A 27113-nucleotide genomic window follows, 5' to 3' on the forward strand; every position below is an offset into this window, starting at 1 on the left:
ATCGCAATGAAAGTACGTTAAGAGTATTACTGCCTCCATTCGTTCTGTTTGCCCAGGCTTTGTCCCGATGGAGCGTGCTCGTAGAAATTTTAACTGACCTTGGAATCTGGCGAGCAGGCACGGTTGCGTGATAAAGCCTATCACGTCAGGCCGTCCTTACCGCAGTATTTGTAAGTGCGATAGGGACGCACCGACGCGATAAGGTTTATCACACTAGTGTGCTGCGCCCGCAGGTTTATGAGCTGTGTGGACAATAGTAAAATTGCCATGTATATCGGAGCAGCTATGATCTAAAGACGCCTCTATTTATAATCTACAGACGTTCAAGGTGACAATAGTGTCATGGAAGAGTCTGCGTTCTGATAATTGCGATTTGCGAGCACCGCCTCGGTCGCTCTAATATGTCTCTAATAGGTGAAAAGTACACAATACAGATACTAGTATTGTATTTATATAGATACTTAGACTAGCGCTTTTCAAGTTTTCAACTCATGTTATTTAGTACATTTAGGCAACTTTCTCTGGAAACTGCAATCAACGTGACCTATGGACGCCTGCAACTTTAGGTGTAGGTATTTAATGTGCATTACTTTAAAAAAAAAGGTAGAAAGGCAATCTGCAAGAAATTACCCGTTAGTCAGGATTGCTACGATGTACAGTCACAATCAAAAATATGGGAGCGGTCAAGGTGCTCACAAATATCTTAACACACCTGTTGTCAGGGCGAAAAGGCGTGTCTAGATATTTTTGCACGCCCCGGCCGCTCAGATTTTTTTATTTATTTATTTTATATCCAAAAATTACACAGCATAACAGGTAAACTAAAGCACTGTGGAATTCATTACAACTATACACTTATAGTACACTTATACAATAGTAACAGAGTACAAAATGTACAATATATAAACATTACAAACTGATATGACAGATATATCTGATGGTGACTGTACTGTACACTTCTGTTTTGGAGAGCCTCTTTTCCAATGTCACCTTGTAGCACACAACAACCTTCCAACACATGTTCGGCAATGTTATACTTTTTTCAGTAAGTGGTCGTTCGGACCTAGGCTAGACCTATTATTGGCAGCCTTCATAATTGTACTCAGAGTAAAGTTTTCGTTTGGATTTTATCTTTCAAATAAAGAGCGACATAAATTAGTAGGTATAAATTAAATAATTCGGAACTACAATTTCCTTACTAAATTGTAGCAATTATGAAATAATTGCAGTTAAAAATGCGACAGTTAAAATTCAACCATGACGAGAACAAAGATAAAAATAAGAGTTTTGAATGATTCACGGTTATTTTCATTAGACTTATATTGACCGGGATATAGACCGAAGGAGGGTAGATCACGCGCTGTCTATACAACTTTAACATCCACCCGCCTTCGTCAGTTTTCCGTGATCATGATGCATGCAACTGCGTCGAAATATCGGGAGCTCGACAAAAATCAAAAAGGTAATCACGGTCTATATCCCGGTCAATATAAGTCTAAAGATAAAAATGTTTATACGCTAAAAAACCTAACAAGCATACGGCCCGCTTGGTGGTAAGCAGTAACCGCAGCTTATTGACGCTTGCAACTTCAGAGGTGTTACTTGCGCATTACCGACCGACCCTTTAGAAATCTGTATACCTATTCCTTTTTTGAAGAATTCCATACTAAAAATCAACAAATACTCATACAAAACAATTCAATTTTTGTTTGTGTGTAAGGACGACGCCTGTTGCTGATTTATGGCTGTAACCTCATGACGAAGCCTGCGTTGCGGATAATGGGTTGTAAAATATTTAGTGTTATTTTTGTCCAATAAATAATTGTTTTATTGATAATTAGTATTCAATTTCTGACAACAGTCAACATTCCATAAAGCAATACCAAATGAAAAGTCGCAAAACGTTTAAAAAAGATCAAATTCCCTTTACATTAGCAAAAATAAGAAATTAACATACAATTTAAGCAAACATAGAATTAGCCCCAGAGCTTTCGAGAAACATTTTTTTGTTTTTCGTCTTCATTAGTAAAATAAACGAGTCATTTCAGTTCGTTAACAATGATACAAGTTACGAATGTTTTTTTGGCATTAAAAATGCTTATTAAACTGTGTTTTTACTTTGGCTGAAATGAGGCATGACATCTTTGTATTTCTAAGTGATCATTTTCGTTTTTTTATCTAGTGTTTTTATGAAACGGAATGGCAAAAGTGCGTTAGAGATGGTCGCAAGTTCGTCGATGAGACCTGCTTTGGAACACTTGCTGACAAAAGGGAAAGAAGACACCATAGCGAAACGTCGCAATCGGTTGCAAGCTTCCCTTATCAGCTATGTGGCAAAATATGTCGCTCTCGCATGGGTCTCTTTAGTCATCAAAAGCGATGTCTCTCGGACATTGCACCATAAATCGTCTGAAATAGACGATATTAAGGCCAGTAAATAAAACAATTCATTAAAAGCTTCATTATTTCAACTAGATGACGCTATTGGTCACTAATAATTATATTTGTACTAGACTTATGAGAGTAAGACTAGGCAAATGTGCCTCGTTTGAGAAAAGACTCCAACGCATAGACCCCAACACGAACATATTTCTATGATCAATCGCCTCCAGGCGATAGTTCGTATATCTAGCACGGCCATAAATAATGAACACTCGTGGACGACTGCTGCCGCTTTGTTGGCGGGTCGAGTAATGTCAGCCACGGTAAAGTAAATAAAAATTGTAAATCATCTCCACTCACTTAGTTTTCAAGCTCAGGATGATGTTTGATGATGTTTCCATACTTCTATTTCCATTATCTTTATCATCCACACACCTTGCAACCTAAATGGTCGCGTACCGTGCGGTTTCAGAGGAACTTCCTCCCGCGGACGCTCCGGCTGCGGAATGAGCTCCCTGCAGAGGTATTCCCGATGAACTACAGTATGGGGTTCTTCAAAAAAGGAATGTACAAGTTTCTAACGGGTCGGCAACGCGCAGGTGACACCCCTTGAGTTGCAGACGTAGATACGGTGACCGCTTTCTATCAGGCAGACCGTATACCTGTTGGCCACCGACGTGGTATTAAAAAAAATAAAGGCCGTGTTTATAAAACGGATAGAACAAGCTGTGTGTATCTCGGATGTGTTTGATGACTTTGATGTTCCGTTTACCTATTATTAGAATGTAATTATCCGCTACGGGCGCTCGATCGAGCTTTTATTTTATGCTGTTATCGTTGTTATGCTCATCGACTTTTAAATAGGTTATACGGGGAGGCCACAGAACTTAATTTAGATAGAAGAAACAAATTCATATATTTGTATAGTGGCCGAGCGTGTCAAATTTTGTACTAAAGTTGATTCTTGCCTGTAATTTTAAATATGTCTCAGGCTCTTGATTGTTCATAATTTTTGTGTTGTTGCAATTGAATATCACGTAACGAGGCATTTTTTATGTTTTGGTTGACTTCAACTTACAAAAATTGACGCCCGAAAGCTGAAAGCTGCGAGTAAAGACGGACAACTCAGTGGATTTCACAGAGTTCATTTGACACGCTAAGTAGATACGTTTGCTTGATCTATGGTATATATGACATCTGTGGGGGAGGCGTTCAATTAAATGGATTTAAGATTATATTAAACGTTTCAATTTGTATCTGCAGACTATCCATATATCGCTGTTTTACTAAAATAATTAAGAATATAGCGAAATAGTGCCAGTTTAAAGTTTTGATGACAAAAACCTTATACAGCATAATTAATTATTAAACGCCTTAGGTAAGAAATGCCATAATATGATATTTAATGTTAAATTTAAATACACAATACTTGCCAGATAATGGAACGTAAACAGTAAAGACAATAAAGATTAAGGTACAGCGGGACAATTCTCGACTGAGGGGCAAATGTAACAGGTCCATTTTTTCCATGTTTTACAATGTTTGCATTATTAAATAGAAAGTCCACCGGTTATATATGGTAGGCGTGTTCAGTGAATACATGTAGAACTCAACATCATAGTGTAATAATGGAAAAAATGGATTAGTTACAATTGTCCCCCAGTCGAAATTTACCCCGCTGTACTACTCAAAAAAAGTTCATGGCATAAATTGAAATAAAACAAGATTTTTTCATATTATTGGGTTGGTAAGAAAGTAATGAGCGATCGATTGAATTCCACATAAAATTTTTGAGAGAGTTCTAGAATCTTCTATGGTCGAAAGTATGTAAAGGGCGAGTCGCACAGTTTCTCGTCAGTCATTCACTAGCTGTCGCCGAGCTAATATAAGGAAGAAAATGGACGAATTAAAAGTGCATGTAAGGCATTGTTTACTATATGAATTTCAGTCTGGCCATTCAGCCGCCGAAGCAGTGCGTAATATATGTCAGCGTGTTGCTCCTGAAGTTGTGTCTGAGGCCACGGCGAAACGATGGTTCCAGCGGTTTCGTAGTGGCGACTTTTCATTATCAGATCAAGCTAAGTCTGGTCGACCGGTGAAGATTGATGTGGCCAAATTAAAAACCTTAATTGAAGGAGATCCGAGGCTAACGAGTCGTACTCTTGCTACCGAGTTAGGCTGCTCTCATGTCACCATAGAAACACATTTACACGAGTTGGGAAAAAACTACAAATACAGTGTTTGGATACCGCACGAACTTGATAGACATCAACTAAACCGCCGTGCCGATATCTGCATACAACTTCTGTCTTTTCGCCGCACATTCAACTGGTTGGACCATCTTATCACTGGAGATGAAAAATGGGTCTTATATATAAATCACACACGCAAACGTCAGTGGCTAGCTCCAAACGAAAAAGGAATAGAGGCACCAAAAACAGAGCCTCACCCGAAAAAAGTTATGCTGTCCGTTTGGTGGGATATTCATGGTATTATTCACTGGGAACTCCTACCAAGTGGAATGACTGTTACCGCATCAGTATACTGTAATCAGCTTGAAAATTTAAACCAAAAAATCTGTCAGAATCGTCCACAGCATGCTAAAGTTTTTTTCTTACACGACAATGCTCGCCCACACATTGCAAAAGTGACTCGGCTAAAGCTATTGGAGCTAGGTTGGAAAGTGATACCTCATCCACCGTACTCTCCAGACTTGGCAACTACGGATTACGCATTGTTCAGATCGCTAAGCAATGCCTTGAATGAAAAAAAGTTCGATGATCAAGCCCATCTACGACAGTACATAGCTGAGTTTTTTTAATCTAAACCTAAGAACTTCTTCGCCGATGCTATTCATTTTTTACCAGAACGATGGAGACAAGTAGTAGATAACGAAGGCCGTTATATTTTTGATAAATGATTAAAATAATAAATTAAATAAAAATTACAATATTGGTTATGATTCGCTCATTACTTTCTTACCAACCCAATAGAATGTCAACCATATTACACGAAACACTTCCACCGCCCAAGTACTCTTAACCCTGGCACGGCCGGTGTAAACAAAGCCTAGGCCCTCGTCACACGCGCCAAGTCCAACAGGGGAGAGATCTAGATTAGAATTTAATTTCTATGCTGCCTGGCACAGACGCAGGAGAATGAAATGTCAACGCCGTCGTCATAGCAAAGGTATCTAACCTTTTACAGGCAGTAGATAAAACTATGGAACTTATACATGGCTTTATACATAAGAACGTGACTACTTTCCTAGTCAAAAAGGCCATGGAGACATCTAGATATAAAAAATTAATTTCTAGATGCCCTGCAAAATTGCTGTCAACGCTATAAGCTATCGCAACAAAGCTTAATAAAAAGTTGTCGCAGCGAGAAACTGTCACGCCAATCATATGCTAGCTCTATAGATTACTGAGATATATGTGCGTGAGATTTTTTACAATAAATAATATATATCCCGAGCGTCGCTGAAGATAGGAAGGCGCGTCGCGAGCTCGTGAAAACCGTGCCTTAGGACTACAACAACAAACAAATAATATTTCCTAAATGCTGAACGCCTATCTGGAGTGTCCAAATGGACGCCTTCCTGCTGGCCATCCTAAATGGCGGATAGAATGGAGGCAGATCTCCGTGAACTCGACGCCGGCGAGGGCTGGCGTGCTGTCGCTCCGGACCGTGTAAAGTGGCGTGCTCTTGTGTTGGCCAAGACTCACTTTGGGTCTTTGCGCCAACAAAGTAAAGAAATGCTGAAGCCCTTTATAGGAGTGTTGTAAGTTCGCACACAACGCGATTCAATCATATATGTCTCCACACGTTTCGCGTAAGGGCCCGCCGGGCGCTCCCAAAATCTGGCCCTTCCCTGCGTGTAAACAACCATCATTTGTTCATTCCGCCATTTTCGTAAATTAAGGTGAGGTTTTTATAAGTAGTGCGACTTATAGAAAGGTTATACGTAAAGGGATTAGTTGACTGAGCAATCGTTTGGTTAGTTGGGCTATGTGTCGGGTTGTCTCTGGTAATGAAATAAAATGAAATGAATGAAATTTATCTGCTTCGAGAAGAAAACCGGTAGATACTGTTTTGAAACAAATCTCAGTTAAAATAAAAAATAAAATGCCTTTGTTCCATGTAAATTGACAATGTATTGAATGTATACTACTAAAAATTAATGCCGCGAATATGAATCAAAATTTGCAAAACGGTAACTGAATTATATCACAGGATATGCATCCATGTTAGATAGCAGGCCATTGTCTGCTGTTTCGTACCTATTCTGTAATTATTACATGCAATAAGCATTCATTTTATTTGGTTAACATTTAGACTCCGCTGATTCGACAACGTTTTGAGTTATCGCGGCCCTGAAAGGGTATATATGTATACCTGGGTCGAATGGCACAAACGCTCACGAAACGCTCACGTGACGAGCCAGACTACCGCCGCGAAAGGTAGTCTGGCTCTGTCGCGCCAATACGCAAGAGCGATACAGATAGAGATCTACGAGCGTTTCGTTTTGTGAGCGTCTGTGCCATTCGGGTACGTACCCTGGCCCTGTAGCCAGTGTAGCCGAATGGCATTTCTACGACGCGAAACGAAAACGAAACGCCGCGAAAGATATAGTCTGGCTCTGTCGCGCCAATACGCAAGAGCAATAGAGATAGACAGCGTTTCGTTTAGAGAGCGTTTCGTGAGCGCACTGAGAGAAAATACAACCAGTTTTCATGTTCGTTCAACAAGTATTTTGATTAAAATAGCGCCTACGTGCTCTTTGGTTCAAACAACAAGCTACTTGTCATTTGAATCGGCAATATATTTGAATCAACAAGTCGATTTTATAAAAACAACCAGACACATATTGTTTTAAACATACGTTTGGCTGATTCAAACGGATAAACCGCAACAAGTCGAACTTGTTAAATTCACAATGCAAATTTCTCTCAGTGCGGTTGTGCATTGCGCTACGCATGCTGAGATGCTCGGCAAAGCGGTGGCCTATTGTACCTAATACGTCGATTCGATGCCTGGGTATCATTGGACCTATGCCATTGAAGCGGATTGGCGCGAAATACAAGTAGACAACTGTGTGCGAAGCCGAATGCACAAACGCTTACGAAAATATCTCTTTCGTAGCTATCTATCTCTATCGCTCTTGCGTATACGCCGTATACGGGGCCTGCAGGTGAGACGTCACACAGTTATCGAGAGAAGTATATAGCGTTTACTTGTGTTTCAGCCCAAGATACGTTTCTGAACCTTTTGCCATTGCAAAAATTATGCAAAAAAATACTATGATACTTACATCCTGACGTTTCATATTATACTAGCTTTTTCCCGCGGCTTCGCTCGCGATAGAAAGAGACAAAAAGTAGCCTATGTCACTCTCCATTCCGTCAGCTATCTCCACTTAAAAAATCACGTCAATACGTCGTTCCGTTTTGCCGTGAAAGACGGACAAACAAACAGACACACACACTTTCACATTTATAATATTAGTATGGATTTTCATAAGTTTTAGACAATTTTACTTAATAATATGAGGTTTTAAGTGTAAGACACATTACATAATACATATCCATAACTCCTATGTTACATCACGGGAGTTTTTCTTCAGGTCACTGTAACCCCTTATGGAACCTGAGCAGATGCATCTGAGCCACCTACGTAGTGAATCTCATCGTTGGACGTCATTGCCAGCTTGTAATAAGCTCATGAACCTAATTGGACTATTGAGAACAATTGATATGCCCGTTTAAATACTAGTAGTTGACCGCGACTCTTCCTGTTTCATTCAAGGAAAGGTCAGTTTTCAAATATGTAAATACATTGTAGATGTCTTGCATACAATGGACCACAAAATATTTAATAAACAAAATTAACATTTTGAAAAAACCCTCGACCGCGACATAGTAGACCGATTTTCATAAAACATAGCTAAGAACACTCCCGACTAACTCAGCTTTCGGACAAAAAAAACTAAATCTAAATCGGTCGGATGTTTCATGAAAATGGGTCTACTGTGACGCGGTCGGGGGTTTTTTCAAAATTTTGATTTTGTGGTTAGGTTATTAAATTCCTGAACGCATATCATTTAAAGCCTGACCAAAAATCAAAAATATGTATATGACTACGCGCCATCTTGCGGAATTTCATTGGAACTATTTTCTTCATACTATACTGAACTGTCACCGCATATATCAGAATAGCAGCGCCCTCTTGACAATAGTCGTATATTTCTGGCCAGGCTTCAGTAAAACAAACGAACAATTACTGAATTCCAAAGGCATAACTCCGGCCCCCAAACAACACGAATCCAAACATAACCGTCTAAAAATGTCCCATACTCAATGAGACAAAATGCTAAACATTGGCTCGAAACATACTGCGAAAACAAAATGTCACAGAAAAAACACTTTACTAATGAACACTCTAACTTAGAATAAATAAAGACCATTTTGTGGCGTCGTTAGCATACTTTTTTTTCGCGAATACGCAAGTAATTTTGGCGCCAATTTCAATGCCAAAAAAATATTAACAGTAACGCTTTACTGACTTAAAGTAAACCTTATTTGTTTAGGATAAGGTTGACTATGAGTCAGACTGTTCACTTACATACCAGCTTAATGAAATAACAATCCAAAAATGACCACTAACTAAAATAACACTTCACGTATCACTAGCATTTTTATAATACTCAGAATTTTCAGTAAATGATCATTTTAGGGCTAAAAATTGATCAAAATTTGTCATTTTGTGCCTAGATATTAAAATCACAATATTTACAAACCTAACCTATGACTTTACCGGTCAAAATTCGCACTAAAATCAAAGTTATTATCACTTTTCAGCAAACCAAACACCGTTTATGCTAACTTTTGTATAATATCCCACAAAATTCACAGTTTTAACCACTTTTGACCTCACAAAACAACGAAGATAAGGTATTCTATTTCTTTCCTATAATATCAATCAATTTACTAACAAAACTTTTATAATCTTAACACTATTCAACTTTTTTATCCGCAAAGTTCACCTCTTTTTCACACGTTTTCCGCTCAACAATCCGCAATTTGAGAATAACAACCCGAAAGGTATCGTAATCGTAAAATGATCGTTGGAAATCGCAGCGAGCCGACGGGCGGACGGCGCGACGGAGCGGCCTACACTGTAAGCCGGAGCTTTCAGGCGTTTTCAGCAAGTTTGGTAAACTTTACGTAAGCGACCTTGCGGGCACATTGATTGTTGTGCGATTTAAACTTTGAGAAGAGGATTTTTTGTTGAATTATTATAAAGAGAGAGATACGAATAATATGAGTAGTATGTAATTTAATGTGATTTTCTATTCAAATTGTATGGTAGGTAATGTTTAGTAAACTTAATGTAAGCGATGTGATGTGATATCAAGTTTATGTGGGAGTTTTGTAAAATTATTTTGAAATTAATGTGAGATACTTGTTAAAATTATAGGTGGAGAAGTTTCCGAAATACTGAAAATGTGGCTAGTGTGCATTGAAGAAAAGTGGTATCAAAAAGGGTTTGACAATGTTACTGGTGGTTTTAGGTATCAAGTTCCGCCTACTGAGTACTTTAAAGTGACACATGCTATTTTAAACGTAGAATTTTAATATTTTTTTCCACAGACTTTTTCATTTTTTTTTTCAAAGCAACTTCCAGAAAATACCAATGTTCAAACTCCAACTCCAACTTCCTCATACTATTTTTTTTTTACTTCATATTAGAATAGGATACAGTCGTAGTAACTCAACAATAGTAGTATCTTGACCTCAGATTAGGAGCAAGCGGTTAATCTAATCATGCAAAGGGCATGTCACTCACTTAATAGACATTAAATGCCGGTGAATACGAAATAAATAGACTGGTAGAAAATCCCGTAATTTCAGTTTATCTGCGTGCATTTAGATTACTTGTTTTCAATGTTCTTTAATGTCTCTGAATTTGTTAGTGAAAAATAAATCATTGTGTAGGTTTAGTAGAAAAACAAACAGCTTAATTTTTTTATTTATTTTTGAGCAGTTTTTATGAAGATAGGATAATGTTAATGATACTTTCAGTATTTTATTTTGTATTCTTATTTCTGGCACTTGGGTGTCGAAACTCAACTTATGCCGGCACCAGGGACCGGAAAACCCCTTTTTAGGCTTAACTTCATCAATTTGCTTACCCAATCAATTTTCTTACTAAATAAAACGGTAAGCTTTTTTAAAGGTAACCTTTAAAAACGGTAAGCTTATTGAATCTGTTACTATGAGGTTACCATAACTACTAACTAAGTTAACTCCGAAACCCTATCGCGATAGGGTTTTTAAAACCTGTTTTCATTGAGTTATGGTAAGCTTTATCCGTTCCTTGTTGTCTTTCTACATTGAAACTGGTTTGCTATAGATAGAGCTTGTCTCAGACGCATGCACTCGAATTTGCGTAGTTATTACCATTTGACATGTACGTCATTTAGTTTCTGTATTTGATAGTACAATTATTGACCTACTCGTACTCATCAGTATATTATAAGGGAATAAAATGAAGTAGGTTTTTACAGCAAGCAAGGTTTTGTACCTACTTTTAGGGTTCCGTAGTCAACTAGGAACCCTTATAGTTTCGCCATGTCTGTCTGTCCGTCCGTCCGTCCGTCCGTCCGTCCGTCCGTCCGTCCGTCCGCGGATAATCTCAGTAACCGTTAGCACTAGACAGCTGAAATTTGGTACCAATATGTATATTAATCACGCCAACAAAGTTCAAAAATAAAAAATGGAAAAAAATGTTTTATTGGGGTACCCCCTACATGTAAAGTGGGGGCTGAATTTTTTTTTATTCCAACCCCAACGTATGATATGTTTTTAGATAGGTATTTAAAAATGAATAAGGGTTTACTAAGATCGTTTTTTGATAATATTAATATTTTTGGAAATAATCGCTCTAAAGGAAAAAAATGCTTCCCCCCTCTAACTTTTGAACCATATGTTTAAAAAATATGAAAAAAATCACAAATGTAGAACTTTATAAAAACTTTCTAGGAAAATTGTTTTGAACTTGATAGGTTCAGTAGTTTTTGAGAAAAATACGGAAAACTACGGAACCCTACACTGAGCGTGGCCCGACACGCTCTTGGCCGGTTTTTTACTTTTAATTTTTATTTATTTTGAACTTCACTATCAGTCTCATAAAAATAACTATAACAATGCATGTGCTCAAAAAGTGCGTTTACAATGCATGTGCTCGAAAAGTACGTTTTTTACGAAGCAAAATCGTGCAGCAAGTAGTAGGTACTTTTAAAGTAGTACTTTTCCACACTAGTTCTTTTTACTTTAAATTTTGAACTTCACCATCACTCCCATAAAAATAGCTATAACAATGTATGTGCTCGAAAAGTGCGTTTTCTATAAAACAAAATCATGCGGAAAGTAGTACTTTTCCGCACTAGTGTTTTTTACATTCCAATTTTATTTAAATTTTGAAGGCCACCATCCGTCCCAGAAAAATCGTTCGGAAAGTTGTACATTTTCGCACTAGGGTTTTTTACTTTTTTTTTTAAATTATGAACTTCGCTATCAGTCCCGTAAAAATAGCTATTATAATGTATGTGCTCGGAAAGTGCGATTTATATGTAGCAACATTGTGCGGAAAGTAGTACTTTTCCGCACTAGCGCTTTTTACTTTTCAAATGTTTTTAAATTTTGAACTTTACTATACGTCCCAGAAAAATCGTGTGGAAAGTAGTACTTTTTCAAACTAGTGCTTTTTACTTTAATTTTTTTTTTTATTATGAACTTCGCTATGAGTCTCATAAAAATAGCTATTATAATGTATGTGTGCTCGAGAAGTGCGTTTCCTATGAAACAAAATCGTGCGGAAAGTAATACTTTTCCACACTAGTGCTTTTTACTTTTCTTTTTTTTTACATTTTGAACTTCACTATCCGTCCCCGGAAAATCGTGCGGAAAGTAGTACTTTTCCGCACTAGTGTTTTTTACTTTTAATTTTGAACTTCACTATCAGTCCCATAAAAATAGCTATTACAAAAGTGCGTTTTCTATAAAGTAAGATCGTGCGGAAAGTAGAGTACTTTTCGGCACTGGTACTTTTTACTTTTAATTTTTTATTTTATTTAGGACTTCACTATCAGTCCCATAAAAATAGCTATTACGATGTATGTGTTTGAAAAGTGCGTATTCTATGAAGCAAAATTGTGCGGATAGTAGTACCTACTTTTCCGCACTAGTCACTAGTGCTTTTTACTTTTAATTTTTTTTTAAATTTTGAACTTCACTGTCTATCCCAGAAAAATCGTGCGGAAAGTAGTACTTTTCCGTACTAGTGCTTTTTACTTTTTTTAATTTGTTACTTCTCTATCAGTCCCATAAAAATAGCACTGTATGTGCTCGAAAAGTGCGTTTTCTATGAAGCAAAATCGTGCGGAAAGTACTTTTCCGCACTAGTGCTTTTTACTTTTCATTTTTCTTTAAATTTTGAACTTCACTATTAGTCCCATAAAAATAGCTATTAGAATGTATGTGCTCGAAAAGTGCGTTTTCTATGAAGCAAAATTGTGCGGAAAGAAGTAGGTACTTTTCCACAATATTCACTGGTGCTTTTAACATTTTTTTTTATTTTGCTTTTAACTTTAACTTAACTGATGACTGGGACTGATAGTGAAGTTAAACTTAACTTTAACTTCACTATCAGTCCCATAAAAATCGTGTGAAAAGTAATACTTTTCCGCACTAGTGCTTTTTAAAATTCAATTTTTTTATTTTATTTTGAACTTTACTATTATAAGTCCCATAAAACCAATGTCTTTCAAATTCGAAAATTGTACTAACATAACTTTTAATTTTAATAATTACTAAAGTATTTTGTCTTATTATGTTTTTTTATTTACTCGCACAATGCAAAGTAAAGCATTGTTTGAAAACTTTGAAACATGTGCGCAAAGATGATTTCCGAAATTCCGACTCGTATCGGCTTATATGACACTCATCAGAAATCATCTACTTTCCGCACTTGTTGCATAAATAGCTATTTTGACATTTTTAACAAAGCCCAATTGAGAAGATGTTTTCAATTATCTAATCGTAAGATATCGATATAATTATTTGCTTTGTTCTTTTACAATATTTTTTTTAGTTAGTTCTTTACTAAAATTTGCTCTCGAGTATGAGCGTCTTTGGTGAGATGGTCCGACGGCCAAACAAAAGGTTGATCTTTAAAAAGCTTGTTCGGAAACGCACAGGTAAGATAGATAAACAATAGAACGACCCGGCGCGCGCTACGAATGCATTCAATGTCAAAACACACTATGATAATTCAGGTCAGTTATGTTTTAAATTTTAGTGTAAGGTTTTAAAGTCCAATATTGTTTGAATCGACATAAAACTACGTTATTTGAATCGACATAAACTTGTTTAGAGACGATACGTATGAGCTTGTACTCGCTATGGTTATTCAATAATAAGTTGAATTTCAATGTGCGCAGAGATTAAAGTTGCTTAAACGGTTTAATAATTAAAATGATAGGGTAACCTTTAAGACTGGGTTTGGTTTTCGTTAGAGGTTATTTAAGTTAACTGTATCAGATAGGCTTACCCTATCAAACAGTCACCCTTACAAAAGGTTACCATTATGGTTGGGGTTTTTAAAACAACTTCTAAAATAAGCCTATGAAAAACCCCGGTTATGGTAAGCGGTTCCGGTCCCTGGCCGGCACCCTTGAATATGAAGTACCTATTTTTTTAATGAAAATCTATTTACAGCATATAGGTATTTCAGTAGCAATCGGATATTAGCTCTAACTCAACCGTCAAAAGTACGAATAACTCCATTACTAGTAACAACATGTGTGTAGAGTCAGTCGTGTCTAAATCGGCGTCGAAACCGTCAAGCCACACTCGACATTCCGTTCTCTACAACAATTAAAACGCCACAAATAGCTTCAGAGCGAAAGCGCGCGAATACTAGATATAACTATCGAGTCCAAGCATTAAAATTGGCTCATTTTGTGTTGCAATTGAATATTGACTTCAATTACACATAATAATATAGGAATACAAATATAAACAATTTTATAGAAAAAGAAAGATTTTTCGAAAGATCTTAGGACCTATTCAGAGAAACCATGACACCTGAAGGATCCGGAAAAATGCCGAGATCGAGGAGTTAGTGGCCGAACTCAATATCATCGGCGAAACGAAAGCCTTCACTGGTTCGGTCACTTACTTAGCACGGGAAACGATCGGGCTGTCAAGAGAGCGATCTTGAGTCGACCGGTCGACCCAGGTATCGCTGGGAGGACAGTGTCGTGGCGGATCTGCGTCGGCTTCAAGTCAGTGATTGGCAAGAGGCTACGCAGGATCGGGACAGGTGGCGATCTCTCATTTCGGAGGCCAAGCATCACTTTGGATGACTGAGCCAAAATGTAAATGATGTGATATGACACTTACTTATCTGAAACGTATCGCCGTCACATTCATCATCCTCCTTGCGTTATCCCGGCATTTGCCGCGGCTCATGATCACGTGACAGACGTCATAACTGTCACACGTACTTTTCGATCGCTCCGGGAAATTTGCGTGAAATAATAGTATATAATTGACTTACGGACTTCAACGGTATATAATTAAGTGACTTACATCAGTGATTTATGAAAAAAATAGTGTTAAGTGTGAGAACGTTAACGTTAAACAGAATAATTACAGTTAAAAGTCGATCCAACTGGACTTTATAAACAACGATTGTGCGGGTCAGCTGACGAGCTGTCAACGAATCAGCTGCGAGCATCTTCGCGCGCCCGTTATCTCGCTGTCAGTGACAGCCATTGAAATCTGGACCTTATCACCAACGCACATAAATCACTTTGCAATGGCAAGCTGTGCTGGATGTTTAAACACAGTAAACGGCAAAAGTTTTTTTAAATTGCTGTAACTGTCTTCGATCTTATTGTCTTGAGTGTGCAAATGTTTCCCTAGACTATTTACAAACTATTATAGACCAAAAGTATACGTGGAAGTGTATAGAATGTAAAAGTGCCGAACCCAGGTCGGACAACACCAACACACCGGTGCGGAGCGCAATGGAACACATAACAATGCACCGAGGCGCCGCCCGCCCTAGGACAGTGACCCATGAACCTGACAACTCAGCCATGGAAATGTCATTCACGGACAGTCATCACGATTCCACCAGGTTTGACACGACAACAAACACTGCGTACGTACCGGATGTTGGGCAATTAGTGGGGGAATTCCGTTTGCTTCGCGAGGAAATGCGGAAAATGAATTTAAATATTCTGGCTGTTCATACAAAACTAGCTAGCATGTCGTCAAGGATGGACAGCTGTGACAGCCGTATTGATAATCTGTGTGCGCGGATTGAAGCACTGGAGACCAAGACCGCGTCTCCTAGCGGTCTTAGCGGTAATGGTACTGATGCTTCTTTGTTAGAGACAATAGCTCAGCTAAAAACTGATTTAAATGATCGAGACCAGGACCTGCTACACAACGATCTTGAGATCTCTTGTGTCCCAGAACAAGCGGGGAAAATACAATTCACATAGTGAGTACCTTAGGGCAGAAGCTCGGTGTCACGCTGTCTGAACATGATATCGTCGACGCGACTCGCGTGGGTCGTGCGCCGCTGTTGGAGGAGGGCGTGCCGGCCCGCCCGCGGCTGCTGGTGGTGCGGCTGGCGCGCCGCGCCGTGCGCGACCGGCTGCTGCAGGCGGCGCGGGTGCGCCGCGGGGCCACCACGGAGGGCACCGGGCTCCCGGGGCCCGGTAGCCGCTTCTATGTCAACGAGCGGCTGACACCCTTCAATCGACGGCTATTTCAAAGGGCACGGCAGCTGAAGGAGCAACACGGCTGGCGATACGTGTGGACGCGTGATGGCAGGATCTATCTGCGCCAACGACCGGGAACTGACTCTCCGAGACATCGCATAAGGACTGAAAGTGACTTGGCTCGTGTTTTTGGTTCTCTTGACGTTTGCTCTCAGGCATAAATATAATTTAGGTACTTGTACTGATATAGAAATAACAGTAGCATCAACTAAGCATGTATTTCAACCGTTGTCTTATGTATTTTGTGTTCGCATTTTATATATATTTTTTCGCTTAATAATAGTTTGTATGTTATGTAATCTCTTTTTGTGCTTTTCACTGGCGTGCATTGCAACAACAACAAATATGATAGCCCTATATACACATTCACATGTCATTTATTTTTTGTTCAACACGTTCACAAACACTTTCCACGTCACAGAACACATATTTAACCTTAATAGTAAACATTTCACCTCACTATTTTTAATTACACACGTAACGAAACCGGGTCGTGACACCATATTGGATATACATACAGTTTTGATTTTGTGTGCATGTAGGCACCTATTATCTAGTTTTTTCCCTAGTCACGCCTAAAACTAAATTACTTAAATTAGCTCTTTACAACCCGGGCTCGTTGTCAACAGGACAAGATGATTTTTTGGTCGCAATGAACAGGTTTGACGCCGATATAGTGGCGATTTGTGAGACTTGGATCAGACAGGGACAAGAACAACGCGCGCCGCGTGTCCCCGGATACAAATTTATAAATGCTCCGCGACCCACATCGATGCGCGGTGGCCGCGGCGGTGGGGTAGGCTTCTATATCAAAACTACCGTGCGCGCGCGGCGTTCTACCCACCCTGCTGCAAATATAGAACAATTGTGGCTATCTGTTTCCCTTAACGGTCAAAGTTACATAATAGGTACTGCTTATCGTCCAAACTGGGTCAACGTTGACATGTTTTTCGATGCCCTTACAGACTCTTTAACATACTTCTCTAAGCACGACCGTGTTGTTTTGATGGGTGACTTTAACATCAACGTGCTAGACACAGCAAACAGTAATACGTCTAAGTTTAAATGCTTTCTCAGCTCCCAAAGTTTAGAGCAAGTAGTAAAGGAACCTACTCACTTTTCTGTGGATAATGACACCCTTCTAGATGTTATCTGTACTAACGCGTCTGTTACCAATGTATGCGTCTCTAATATAACTGGTTCTCTCGGTCATGCCATGGTAACGATTACTTTGGCAATAAAACGACCCAAGGCACCGCCGAGAACTATCACTTATAGGCCAATTAAGGACATTGACTTGGCGAAGTTTGATAGGGATCTGCAGGCAATAGACTGGGAGCTGGTATTAAAAACCGATTCCGTAGATGCCATGGTGGAGACTTTCAATTTGTTACTGCTGACCTTATTTGACATACATGCTCCTAATAAATCAATTACAATCAGGCGTAACACCAATCTACCGTGGATCACTGATACTATCAAAATTATGATAGAAAAGCGTAATGAGGCTCATATTGCATATCGTAAGTCTAAATCGGAAATCCACAAACATAGCTATTGTGAATTAAAAAAACTAGTTGCTCAAAGTATATATTTTGAAAAACAAGCCTATTATAATCACCATATTAATTCAAATTGTCATAATTCAAAATCACTTTGGAAGAATCTTAAAAAAAATGTTTTAACAGACTCTAATAAACGAGATTGTCTTCCTTGCCATTTCAACGATCCAAATTTGATCAACGATAGTTTTTTGAATGTTCCTGGTGATGATAAGGTTGATATAAACACACAAATGTTCTTTGAAACTCGACGATTAGGTAGTACCTCGTTTAGCTTGAAGCCAGTCGATGAGAGTGATGTAGGTAAATATATACTCTCCATTACTACCAATTCAGTTGGTGTAGATGCAATTAGTAGGGACATGGTTCTGCTCACCCTTCCACGGACGCTGCGAGTGATAACATCAATCATTAATCGATCTTTACTGCATGGCCAGGTGCCAGCAATGTGGAAATCAGCTATGGTTACACCTTTACCTAAAGTGGACAATGCACGTGAGCTCAAGGACCTCAGGCCCATAAGTATTTTGCCTTTTCTCTCGAAGATTCTGGAAAAAGCTGTTTATGACCAATTATATAAATATGTAGAGGGTAGCAATATTTTGCCACAATTACAGTCAGGTTTTCGTAGGGGTATGGGAACTGTGACTGCCCTGATAGATGTTGTTGATAACATTATTTCGGAACAAGACTCTGGCAAAGGCACCTGTTTGGTGCTGTTGGACTTTTCTCGTGCGTTCGATTGCATAAATGTTAGCTTATTACTCTCAAAATTAAAATACTATGGCGTAGATTTAAAGTCTCTCTCGTGGTTCAGTAGTTACCTGGAAGGCCGCGCTCAGTCAGTCAAGATATGCAAAGAAGACGGCACTTTGTTAATATCTGATTCTAGACCGGTAAATCGTGGTGTCCCTCAAGGATCGATACTTGGTCCTTTACTTTTCATTTTATATAGTGCTGATATAACTAATGTTATTAAGCATTGCAAATATCATTTATATGCGGATGACGTCCAATTATATTATTCAGCTCGTTGTAATGAATTTAGTAATGCTATTTTTAAAATTAACGAAGACCTCGTAAACATCTCCAATTGGGCTGAAAGAAACTGTCTGCTGTTGAACCCTCTTAAGACCAAGTACATGATTATGGGCACCAAAACACAAATTTTCCGTATTTTAAACTGTGATCTTCATTTAAAAATCAATGGTTCCTCACTCGAACGCGTAGAAGAGGCGAGAAACTTAGGTGTAGTGGTTGATAGCCAGTTGAGGTTCGAGAAACACGTAGGTGAATTGGTCAGGTCATGTTTCTTTCGCTTAAAAATCCTGTACCAGATTCGCAATCTCTTAAATGAGAACGTTCGCATGATTTTGTGTGAATCGCTGGTTCTATCCAAATTAAATTACGGTGATATCGTCTATGGACCACGCTTGCAACAAAAGACTCGCCGCTTGATACAGAGAGTACAAAATGCTTGTTATAGATTTATTTATTCAATACCTCCAAGAAGCCATATATCTCCGTATCTGAACAAATCGTCCATTCTCAATATGTCTTCTCGGAGACATCTCCATCTTGCATGTCTACTTTTTGGCGTTTTAAATAATAAATCACCGGAATATCTCTTTTCCAAAGTATCCACATCAACTTTTCATAACCGCCATGGTACTAGGTCAACTCGACGTTGCCTTTTGGAAATGTATCCACACAGAACAGTCGCATTTACTGGTTGTTTCCGATATCTCGCGACCAAATGCTGGAATGATATCCCTCCACCTGTAAGACAACTAAAAAGTAAGAAATCTTTCAAATTGCACTTTAAAAAGATATTACTGGAGAAACAAAAAACAGGGATACCATACGGATTTTTGGTCGCGGATTTTAGGATATAATTATTTTTACGGTACATTCTTAACGGCACGTTTGCGCACTTTATAACACTTTATAACACTTTATAACACAAGTATTACTTACACATTTTCTATATTCTTGTTGATCATTAATTGTATATGTATGTATTATTTCCACTTTAATTTGTATTTCATTTCACAGCAATGTATATAATTATATTTATAATCATAAATTGTTTTCTCACCTTACTTTAAAATTACCTTAACCTATTTCTTCATTTATACACATTTCTTTATTTATTTAACTGTAACGTGATCTGGGTGCCGGCAGAATATCAGTGCCTCACTCGAAAGGGTGAAGCGTATAGCTGAGTCGGAACCCTTTTGTTTTTGCTGCAATGCACACAGTGTTGGTAAGCATTTTTTTAATGTTGTGTACGTAATTTTAAGTCAATTGTATGTTTTTTTTCTTCTTCTCTTTTTGTTGTTCTGTGTTGCATTTGTAATTGTGTGTTATTGCAGCATTCAAATAAAGCTTTTATCTATCTATCTATCTATCTCATGGGAGTCACTACTAATCCCAAGATTTGGCATACTGCACTAGTTTTACGAAAGCGACTGCCATCTGACCTTCCAACCCGAAGGGTAACTAGGCCTTATTGGAATTAGTCCGGTATCCTCAAATATCAAATGACTTTTCGCACATAAGTTCCGGAAAAATCATTGGTACGAGCCGGGGTTTGAACGCGCGACCACCGGATTGAAAGTCGCACGCTCTTACCGCTGGGCCACCAGCGCTTTTTCGTATCACTGTCACATTATGACATAAAAACATTACTCGAATAAGGGTCGTACATTTATGACTGGTTCAGTTCCTATAGTTAAGTGTACATGTGTACACTTGTGGGCATGTGCCCATGAGTAATAATGGAATGTATGCACGGTGGACGGAAGCGTCTGCGGCCCAGTTTAGTTCAGTTAGTGTAATAGCGCCCTATTTAGACGCTTTCTTATTGCACTTCCGGTATACTGACCTTTTTAGAAATAGCATAATAAATACAACATCTACATTAGGACATCTACATAACAACATGTCCAACGAGTACGTAAGTATTTTGTGTTCAGCACGGAACTTATCACGATATAATGATGACGAATGTGTTTAGCTTGGAATAAATTGTTTTTTTTTACTTACTTTTGGACAGTCACCGGCATAAATAAGTGATGATTTCTGTACCTTGTCGTATTAACGTCTTGTTTGAAATATCATACCAAATTGTCAAACGATTTAAAGCGACAAGGTGCAGAAATGATCACTTCTTTATGACGGTGACTGGACACAGACTAGCCAAAGGCAGAGACGTTACCTATACTGCCTTGGATTGTGATCCAGCGGTCGTAACTTCAAAGAAGTGAACCTTGGGAGAGCTTGAAGTTAGAATGATTATTCCATTTTTAAATTCGATGTAAAAACTTGAAGATAATCAATGTTGATAGCGATATATGAGTATCAGAATAGACCCCTGGTCATCAGGTTAGCGCTCGATAATGCAGTGATCCGGCCCTATGCACTGCTCGCTAACACCTACCCAGGTACATACATCGATCGGCAATCAGAACTGGAAGTGGCGCTCTTGATTTTTACACGCGTTTATTTTTTTTTTGTCTCTTTCTAACGCGAGCGAAAAGAGAGAAAGAGACAAAAAGTAGTCTATGTCACTCTCCATCCCTTCAATTATCTCCACCTAAAAAATCACGTCAATTCGTCGCTCCGTTTTGCCGTGAAAGACGGACAAACAAACAGACACACACACACTTTCCCATTTATAATATTAGTATGGATAATATAATAATTCTACTCTAGTAACATAGGGTCTGATATTATTGCGGCATTCGAATAGTCACATGTTAATGCAGGTAACTGTCTTCTATGATTCTCTTTTTTCCAGAACAGTAAAATAAGAGAGAACAATAATATCTCAAATCAGATGTAACTTTCGGCTGAGGCGGAGCCGAGGTCCGCTCCCCCATGTTATAAATATTTTTGCATGTTTTTATTTAGAGAACTTCTTATTTGGTTGCCCTGAAAACCAGCGCCATGGCTAACTTAGTCATCGGCATATGCTGAGTGGCAACCATTTTGGTGTATAGTGTTATTAGCCTAAGATGTAATAGGTTAAGTTTTAATTTTTAAATAAACGTTAAAAAAAAGGCCAATAAAACATGTAATGTGACCTGAAATTTGACGCTTTCCGGCTGGAACTCAGAAAACTTATTCCTTTGGAGCATCCAGTAGCTGTATAAATATGTTCACCGCCCTTCGTCCACATTGCCGCCCTTCAGCCCCTTTCCATTTGTTATGCAAGCCTCACCGCACAGGCTATCACCATACCTAACATAGATCTACCTACAAAATATCGTGTGCAGTAATGCACAGCCTAATATAATATGGCTCTATAACACTATGCACAGCCCTATAGCACAGTATAATAAAGAGTACTATCGAACAGTACGGCCATTCCCGCTCCCCGCTCAAAAAGCCGCCCACCCCCTCTCGCTTACCTCACAGTTACCGCCTGTCAACAACGCGAACAGTCGACCCGTCATATTTCACTCATACAATCATGGTATGCGTTCACCTACACGAGCTTCGACTGTGTCTTTCATATATTTGATCGCCAGTGTCGGAGGTTTTGTATAGAGTGCCATAATGCATTACATCGAAGCTAAAAGCCGATTGATTAGTGGTCTACATCACTAATACGAGCTCGGTCAGTCTCCATTTCAGTCTATATTTACACAATAAATTGTGTATGTAAGTCAATCTGAACCAATTTGACCACAGTAGAACCCTTTCACAGTAAATACTAAAAACTGAGTTATATGGCAAATAAAGCGCGGTGTCAATACGACAGGGTTCTAGAGTGGCCTAGGATTCTGATTGGTTGACTGTGCATATGTTTCTGGATATGTGGATGTGGGTACTGTACTGTTCGTCATATCCAAAGAGGATCGAGTATTATAGAGTAGGTACGTTTTTTTCTTAGACTTTATCGGTCTATACGGAGTTATATATGTCTCTCTATAGGTCATATACAGTGATAATTATTAATTACTATTTATGTCACAATATAAAATGGTCAGCACTTACCTTCTTTCCCCTGAAATCTAAATAAAGAGTACTCAATGTTTGACATGAAAACCGTCGATTTTGAAATAAAATTTTTGGTTAAAAACTAATCTCGCGACTTTAAAATTATGAAGTGAAATTGCGTAGTTAAAATCTCCAATTCCTGTACAAATATTTTCCTGAAAAATACATAGTTACTTCAAACACTTTTAGATGAATACCAAGCTTGTGTACTTGAAAGTACGGAGTTAATAATAAAATTTACTCTATCCTTGCAATTATAATAACAGAAAGACTAGAGGCACTTAAAACACATTTTATGACAAAAAAGGGCCGGTTGCATCAAACCGTCGGTCACCGTTAAAGCGTTCGTTAAATTTAATTGTATGGGAATTTAAATAGACGTCTGCTGTGTGATGATGTGTCTGTCAAATGTGGTTGATGCAACTGGCCCTTATACTCTCTATCCTTAGGTATTTTATAAATGTAATCAAAATCTACCCTTAAAAGGCTCCTTATGCCAGTTGAGGTTAACATCACACGACCAAATAAGAAGGTTATTTTATTAAATTGCCTCCCCCAGTATATATCTGAAGAGCAAACATACGCAAAATTCGTTAACAAACTAAATACCTGCTTAATAGAGCACAGTTTTTACACCTTACAGGAGTTTTTTAACGCAAATGAGTAGTATTCCAAGATAAATAAATAAATAAATACACTATATTATTTTACTTACATACAGGAAATAGGCCGGATTATTATATTTAGGATTAAGTACTTTAGTTATAAGATGCCTTGTTTCTTTTTTAATATATGTGCACCAAATTGCAATACACTGTAGAGTATCCATGTTGCTATGTAACCATTGCACCTAGTGTAAGATCTGTACACCAACATGAGAGCAATAAAAATTCTATTCAATTCTAATATCAAGCAACGAGGCTTTTTTTAAGTTTTTTTTTGACTTCAAATTACAAAAATTGACGCCCGAAAGCTGCATGCTGCGAATAAAGACGAACAGTCAATGGATTTTACCGTTTATTTGACACGCTAAGTAAATACGTTTGCTTGATCTATGGTATATATGTAATATATGACATCTGTGGCAAACGCATTCGTAAAAACATGTCAAACCTGGCCCTTTAACACAACTTGCCTTGTCGTGCGCGAGTCCATACATCAAGCGCGACTTCAAGTATGGACTCGAGCGCGACAAGGCAAGATGTATTAGAAGGGCTGTAGTATACCGTTACCCCCCCTTCGTAGCACAAGCTTGGTATAGTACAACAAGAGCCACTGACCTTGAGGCGGTGTAAGCGCGTGCTCGGCGCGCGGCGGCAGGTCATCTTCTAGCTTCCGAGTGCTGCGCTCCACTGTGGAATTAATTTTAATTTTAGTACTCTTCATAATGCCAGTAATTTCAGTTCTCAACTTCCCTTCACTGACAACATTGATATGTTATTTTCAATCCATTCATAACTTTTTTTGCAATAAATCCATATCCCACAGTCAACTTCTGTGAAATGCTTATCCCATTATTTTTTATCATGTCGAAACGTCTGTAAGCGATAGTATAAATTTTCAACCGCTGAAATCTCAATGTCAATTGAAACTGCGTCATTTTTTACAGGTAAATGTATGTACGCTATAAGCCACCCTATCTCAGAACAACGTAGCTCAGTTGGTTTGAACGATAACACCGGTGTTCCAAAAGTAACAGCAAAGAGGATCGAGTATTATAGAGGGTTACTGTCGAAGTAAAATGTGTAATCACAGTGCATATACTGCCATCTCTTGACACAGGCTTAAAAGTTTTGAACCTCAGTTTTGACAATTTGGCCCATATTCTTAGCGTGGTATGTGTTAAAATGTCAAATATTAATATTAGCGCCATCTAGCTGAGCGTACCCCGAAGGTGTAGCCACCGTACCTTTTTCTGTATGGTACTGAGGTACGTTTTTTTCTTAGACTTTATTTGTCTATACGGAGTTATATATGTCTTTGGTAACAGTGATGATAAAACTTACCGGCCGATTCAAGCGAGGCCGTTGACTAGTGTCGAGGTTGTATATTCCTACTGTTGAGAAAGAAATCCGCTTGCGACTTGCCGACCGAGCGGAGCGAGGTCTTTAATGAAGCGAATCTTTATGACTAGATGTTTTTTACTTACTGTTGAGAAAATGAGCGGTGCTCGACGCTTTTCTAGCTTTCTTGTCGTCCTGCGGTTGGTGGGCGGGATGTATTAGGTCTATGAATCGGGATATCCGGTTGTTGTGGTCGCCGGTTATGATACAAGCTTCTTCTACGGATTTCGCGCAGTTGCGATGCACGCGCAGCTTGCAATCTGTACAAGAATTAATCTCATTATTAACGAAGCAAAGAAGCATCAAGTGAGCGAAGTATATGAACGCATGCAACTATAGTACATACATACATACAATCACGCCTGTATCCCATAAAGGGGTAGGCAGAACACATGAAACTACTAAAACTTCAGTGCCACTCTTGGCAAATAAGGGGTTGAAAGAAAACGAAACTGACATTGCAGTGACAGGTTGCCAGCCTCTCGCCTACGCCACAATTTAACCCATATCCCATAGTCGCCTTCTACGACCCCCACACAACTATAATAACCCTTTTAAAACTGCTTAAGGTACCTCTAGTTCCATGACATTTAGGCACTGGTCCCACCATAAACGAATAGCCGATGAGGTATCGACGATAGCCACGAACAAAATAGTCGCATCCTGATAGGAGAAAAAAAAAGTCCCAAGATTTCCATACATTTTTTCGAACCTTTCATTCCGTTACCGCCATATAAAATATATGAAAAAGTGGTAACGGAATGGGGAAAAAACCTTGGGACACTATTTTTCTCCTATTAGGATTGAAAGAGCTCGCGATTCTGAGTGGAAAACACATAAAAATTTCCAAATATAAAAAAAGTGGGGTGGACAACTTTGAAAAAAATGACCCATTGTCAACTTATTGGGTCTTAGGAGTTGAGTGCGTTTGGTAGTTGAAAAGTAGTTACCCGTGCAGAAGTATGCCTGAGGCGCCAGACCCCATATGACCTCGTCGCAATAATGGCAGTGAGCTTCACAGGTCAGAGCTTGGAGTTGCAGGTGATGACCACGGACGATGAACTGTTCACAAAAAGTTTTTACTAGAAACATGTTACTTATGTACAGTCGAGTTCGTAAATATGTGTACATTTTTCACCTTATTGCAATCTTTATCTTTATGGCCGTTAAGGAGAATAAATGCACATATTAGTATTTTATACAATCGTGATATAATACAAAGCTTTTCAGTCGAGTACCATGTTTAGGCCACGAAGCTTGCTGAGTGGCCTAATAGTACGGTACGAGAGTGAAAAGCTTAATTATATCACTATTGTATACAATACTTTTTCTATGAGTCATCGTCTTCATCATCAATGGACGAAAAATATCATCATTCAAGTTAAAATTAATGTTAATAACGTCGTTCACCGTTGTATCAACGTCGAATTACCTGGCAACCAATTGTTTGTAATAACCGTCTCTGATTGGTCGATAACGCGATAGACAAAAAAAACGTGTTTCAGATGCAGAAAAATTTGCCAGGTATCGCAAATTAGTAAAGAACTTGTACGAAGTTCTATTCTTGAAATTATTACAGTTAACTAAAAGTGAACTGTAATGAAATATTATAGTTGACTAAGTGTCAAAGACTATCCAATACTGAAAAGTCCGCACTTATAGTTTGGACAGTGTTATGGAATAAGTGATCAAGCGACAGTTAGTTGAAATCGAGAAAATGAGCTAGAAAGATTTGAAATTTGAATCAGTTGTTGTAAGTTCATTTATGAAGCAAAAAAGTTAATTTTGACATTGAACCTATAAAAGTGTTCATAATTTAAATTGATAAAAAAAATAACACCATACCTATTCAAGTTTCGAAGTTATTAACGTTTTTCCGCTTGATTCTTTATTGAACTAATACTGCGATGACGTTAATTTATTTCGCCGTAGCGTACTATGAGACATATTTTGTCGCTTGATTCTTTAATGCAAATTGTTAGAGGTAAAGTGAATACTGGAATAAAATAAAATTCCATATATTTGAGTAAATAGTGCTATTGTAAATAAATTAACAACAATGTTTTCCTTCACAATGATTAGGACTAATCCGTCTAACAATTTAGTTTTGTTCTGCAATCAACTTTTTTAATAAATATCAAAAAAATCAGCATATATATGGCAAAATTGGCATTGTAACTAATAATAATTCATTAGTACTAGCCAGGATTACACACATAAGATATTATGATATAACAA

General features: G+C 38.3%; 1 protein-coding gene across 1 annotated transcript in view; it reads right to left on the reverse strand.

Annotated features, from left to right (window-relative positions):
• The window catches only part of LOC125236896 (A-kinase anchor protein 13-like), a 279055-nt gene that overhangs the window by 246149 nt on the left and 5793 nt on the right, over nt 1–27113 (reverse strand). The window contains exons 3-5 of the mRNA XM_048143813.1: nt 25826–25937; nt 24962–25135; nt 24093–24164 (exon numbers count right to left, since the gene is read on the reverse strand). Of these exons, the coding sequence (XP_047999770.1) occupies nt 24093–24164; nt 24962–25135; nt 25826–25937 (358 nt within the window). The remainder of the gene's footprint in view (nt 1–24092; nt 24165–24961; nt 25136–25825; nt 25938–27113) is intronic.

This window comes from Leguminivora glycinivorella, chromosome 20 (assembly GCF_023078275.1).
Source record: "Leguminivora glycinivorella isolate SPB_JAAS2020 chromosome 20, LegGlyc_1.1, whole genome shotgun sequence".
Taxonomy (NCBI): Eukaryota; Metazoa; Arthropoda; class Insecta; order Lepidoptera; family Tortricidae; genus Leguminivora; species Leguminivora glycinivorella.